We start from the raw sequence: 4,499 nt of genomic DNA on the forward strand, positions 1-4,499 counted from the left end.
ATAAGGCTGTTTTGCTTTTTTATCATTCATGTGTTCACTGGAGTAGCACTTTTAATTTCTTTCAAGAACTTTTCCTTTGCATTCACAACTTGGCTAACTGTTTGGCACAAGAGGCCTAGCTTTCGGCCTATCTCGGCTTTTGACATGCCTTCCTCACTAAGCTTAATCATTTCTAGCTTTTGATTTAAAGTGAGAGACGTGTGACTCTTCCTTTCACTTGAACACTTAGAGGCCATTGTAGGGTTATTAATTGGCCTAATTTCAATATTGTTGTGTCTCAGGGAATAGGGAGGCCCGAGGAGAGGGAGAGAGATGGGGGAACGGCCGGTCAGTGGAGCAGTCAGAACATACACAACATTTACCGATTAAGTTCGCTGTCTTATATGGGCACGGTTCGTGGTACCCCAAAACAATTACAGTAGTAACATCAAAGATCACAGATCACCATAACAAATATAATAATAATGAAAAAGTTTGAAATATTGCGAGAATTACCAAAATGTGACACAGAGACACGAAGTGAGCAAATGCTGTTGGAAAAATGGCGCCGATGGAAAAATGACTCTGATAGACTTGCTCGACGCAGGGTTGCCACAAACCTTCAATTTGTAAAAAACAGAATATCTACGAAGCGCAATAAAATGAGGTATGCCTGTACTTGGAAAATTTGTTCTTTGCAAGCTTTCAGGCACAAACACCCTTCTTCAAGCATAAGGGGAGTCTGTTGGTGTTTTGGGACATTTTTAGATGTGTGTGTGACGCAGCAATGGTGCTTTTTTGAAAGTTTCAGGGAAGGATGCTATGTCATAACCAATGGTGTGCAATTCATGGGGATTTTCTTTTTGTACTGCAGCAATTCTTCATGTGGTATCTGGGTGGCTCTTTCAAAAGTATGATCTATCTCTCTGGAGGAGTGTTCTTGTTGCGTGAAAGCCCTTTTGAGATTTGCGAGGTGACAATCGCAGGTATGATCTCCTCAGTACAGCTTTCTTGGTGTGTTTAGGGTGATTGCTAGCTCTTTGTAGATAGGTATGTTGGTCTGTGGGTTTCTTGTGTGTGGTCGTTTGTATTTTACCATTCTGCGTATTGATCATAGTGTCTAAAAAGGTAATGTTGGTGCTGAAGTATTCAAGAGAGAGTCTGTTGGAGGGGTGATGGTTATTGAATTTGCGATGGATTCATTTAATAAATTCGTGTAATTCCACTTCATAAATCTACTGGATACAAAAAATCATGGACTAAATATAGACATTGGATTTATGGCACATTATAAACCTGCCTGCTATCTGATAACCCCAGGTAACCTCTATATTTTACCAGCTACGTTCTCTCACCAGTTCTACATTCCTGCTTCCCCACACCCCATCTGTCACACACCTATTGTGTCCCATTCCCTCGTATCCTCACTGCCATGCTTTTGCATTTTCACAGACCTGCATTTAGCATACTGGCTTCTCTTCTACCCAGGAGAGCACACAAATACCAACAGACTCTCCTTATGCCCGAAGAAGGGTGTTTGTGCCGGAAAGCTTGCAAACAACAATTTTTCCAACTATTTAGTTGGTCAAATAAAAGATATCACATCTACCCAAAGAAACTTGTCTGCCTTATAAAGTATATTACACCATTTATTTTTAACAACCACTACCATGTCAACCACCATCACCTCTTCTACTTCCATTGTCTTGAACTCTTATAGCAGTTGTTCTTGTTACATTCTGTGTTCAGGCCAGATAGATCACAAAATGTATTTTTTTTAAAGTCTGATTGAATCTACCCAATATAGTTTGTGGGGAGGGGAAAGACAGTGAAGCAGTTTTCATTTTCTGAGAGAGAGATTTTGTTTTTTTGATCCTGATGGGAAATCAAATGGGTTGAAAGAAACCACAAGTTAATGTTTACAGCCCTTTATTTATACAACTTAAATTCATTTAAGAGCAATTCAGTTTTGAAAAGTTTTTTCAAGGTGTAGTAAAGGTTCTTATATAAAACTTTTTGGATAGTCTTTAGAATTTATATATTCTGTTGTCATGTTCTTCTTAGTGCTATAACTTTTTGAAGCAATTAAATATTTTTTTAAAATAATTATTGATCTCCTACTCCAAAAATATTTATTTCATTGTTAGAAATAAATGATTTCATGAATTTTGTGCATGAGTAGATTTCTGCAGTTAGTGGGTGCATCTACATGAGCAATTAATGTGCAGCAATAAACTCCAGAGCAGTTGGAGCCGGAGTAAACTGTTCCTTTGTGCAGCATCTATATGTTTACCTGGGACAGCAGCAATTTGAGCTGGGGCGGAGCAGGCCTGGGCATGGGAGGCGGGGATGGTCAGCTCTGGGCTCTGGGTGGTGGCTTTGGTTAATGGAGGGGCTGCCTCGGGCATGAGCATGTGGAACCTGTGGAACTAGTATGACTAGGCAGAGGAGCCATGTGGCTAGGTAGCATGCAGGAGTCTGGTCCCTGGCTGGCTGGGCTGACTGGGTTCAATTTACATCTGTGGTCACCGGCTGCACATTTTTCACCAAAATCAATTACTCCACTGTAAGATAGTACTGTCTCTGAGTTAATTAGATTACTGTGTCCTAATATGTGTAGACAGTGACACTGTACTGTAGAGCTGATTAGTCTGCTCCACAGTAAAGCTTATGTGAAGATGCACCTATTAATTATAAGTGAACTTTACAAAAATAAGTTGTAATGTTTAGTTGACTGAATGTTTCTGTGCTTCTTGTAGTTCATCTTATTGTAATACATTGTATATAGAACATATTATGAAGTTTCAGGAATATTCTGTTATATATAGTCAGCTAGGAGCTCTTTTTTCAAGTTATTTGCCTTCACCTACATCTTTTAAAGTGTTTGCTTTCACTCTGGAGTCTGAAAAGAAATGTGTATGATGCAGTGTTGATTGGCTCTCTGGGATTTACAAGTGTACTAAGTCTACAAGTAGAGATGGTTTTGCTAATTCAGGCTGGTTTCTGAGAATCAGGCTGGGTTTCTTCTAATATCTATCTACACCATCATCCATAAAGATAAAGATCCAATAAAGATTATTCAAGAAAATTCAAGGCATTCACAATTATACCTAAATTAAACCCATACCTCTTACATTTCATAGATTAAAACTTAATTTCATGGATTTTTCTGGTTCTGTTTAAACAATTTCTGTGTTTTTGTCTTTGTCTATCTAGCTGTTTAGAAACATCAAAGATGGAGAAAGTTTCCAGTTGTTTGAGGAAGGACACCGCACAGCGCACAAGCAGGAGACTCACACCATGGAGGCAGCAAAGCTCGTGGAATTTAGTTTAAAACAGGTGCTCACAAAGCTCATAAGTCATCTCTTTGGTGATGGTAGGTATTGCAGTGTGATGTTAAGCCCTTTCACCAAGCTTTTGGTTGGCTGGTGGAAATCTGGGCTTTTAAGAAGGGTTTTGCAACTTAAAAAAAACCATGGTAACAACCAGGGTAGAAATAGGATACTGTGGAACAGCTGCATTAAAAATAAATAAGCCTGTAATAAATTGTATTTTCAAATTCTGGTTTTTGTCTTAATATCATTTATGTCAAACTCTTCCTCAGCCTTAGTAGAACTGAAGAGTGAAGCTATAATCAGTATTTTTCATATAAATTATGCATTGTGCACTATGTATATGTTAAGCTACTTATTTTGTTCATGAAATAAGAGGAAAGTTCCTCATAGTTTAATAAACTAAACTCTATACCTGAGTGGAAAAATATAAGGGATTGGGATGTAGGCGGCCTGGCCTAGTAGTTACTTGCTACCAATCCCATCGGGGGCAGGAATTAGTTACCGGTTCCAATGGGCAAGTCAGAGGCAGAGTCCAAACACAGGCCAGGTCAGACCTCAGGAGCTTGAAACCAAGTGACCAGAACCCAGGGGGAAAAAACACAAGCCAGAGTCCAGGACCTAAGGAAGCAGGGTCCAGAAACCAGGAAACTGATCTAAGAAGAGATCCAAAGCTAGAGCCCAGGGACAGAGCCGAACCAGGAGGCTCACCAGAGTAGAGCTGAGTTGGTCCTGTTGGCTGGCCTAGAGACTGCTGCCACAGATGGGACTTAATGGGTAGCTGTACTTCCAGCAGCCAATCAGGAAGCCAGACAGTTAATTAGCTGGGATAGACCTGTCTGTCAAAACCCCAGGCCACTGTGGTCATCTAGGCAATTAGCCCAGGGTTAGCCTGATTTAGGGTCCCTGACAGAAAATGCTTACTAACTGGATACTGTACTACACTGAACAATTTGTTGTTTGGATCCTATAAGGCAATGTGTATGTGTATTCATTCATAGTTTCATAGTTTCTAGGGTCAGAAGGGACCTGAGCAGATCATCTAGTCCAACCCCCTGCCATGGCAGGAAAGAGTACTGGGGTCAAACAACCCCAGTAAGGTGGTCATCCAACCTCCTCTTAAAAACCCCCAGGGTGGGAGCCTGCACCACCTCACTTGGAAGCTGGTTCCAGACCCTAGCCGTCCTG

The 4,499-nt window shown here is 40.5% G+C and overlaps 1 protein-coding gene across 5 annotated transcripts in view; it reads left to right on the plus strand.

Moving 5' to 3' along the window:
- The window catches only part of FARS2 (phenylalanyl-tRNA synthetase 2, mitochondrial), a 531,358-nt gene that overhangs the window by 160,430 nt on the left and 366,429 nt on the right, over positions 1 to 4,499 (plus strand). For all 5 annotated transcript variants that reach the window (XM_019522113.1, XM_019522137.1, XM_019522122.1 and 2 more), the window contains one exon: positions 3,196 to 3,355. In XM_019522113.1, coding sequence (XP_019377658.1) covers positions 3,196 to 3,355 — 160 coding nt within the window. The remainder of the gene's footprint in view (positions 1 to 3,195; positions 3,356 to 4,499) is intronic.

Source organism: Gavialis gangeticus, unplaced genomic scaffold (genome assembly GCF_001723915.1).
Source record: "Gavialis gangeticus isolate Ggan-Ray unplaced genomic scaffold, GavGan_comp1, whole genome shotgun sequence".
Lineage (NCBI taxonomy): Eukaryota > Metazoa > Chordata > Crocodylia > Gavialidae > Gavialis > Gavialis gangeticus.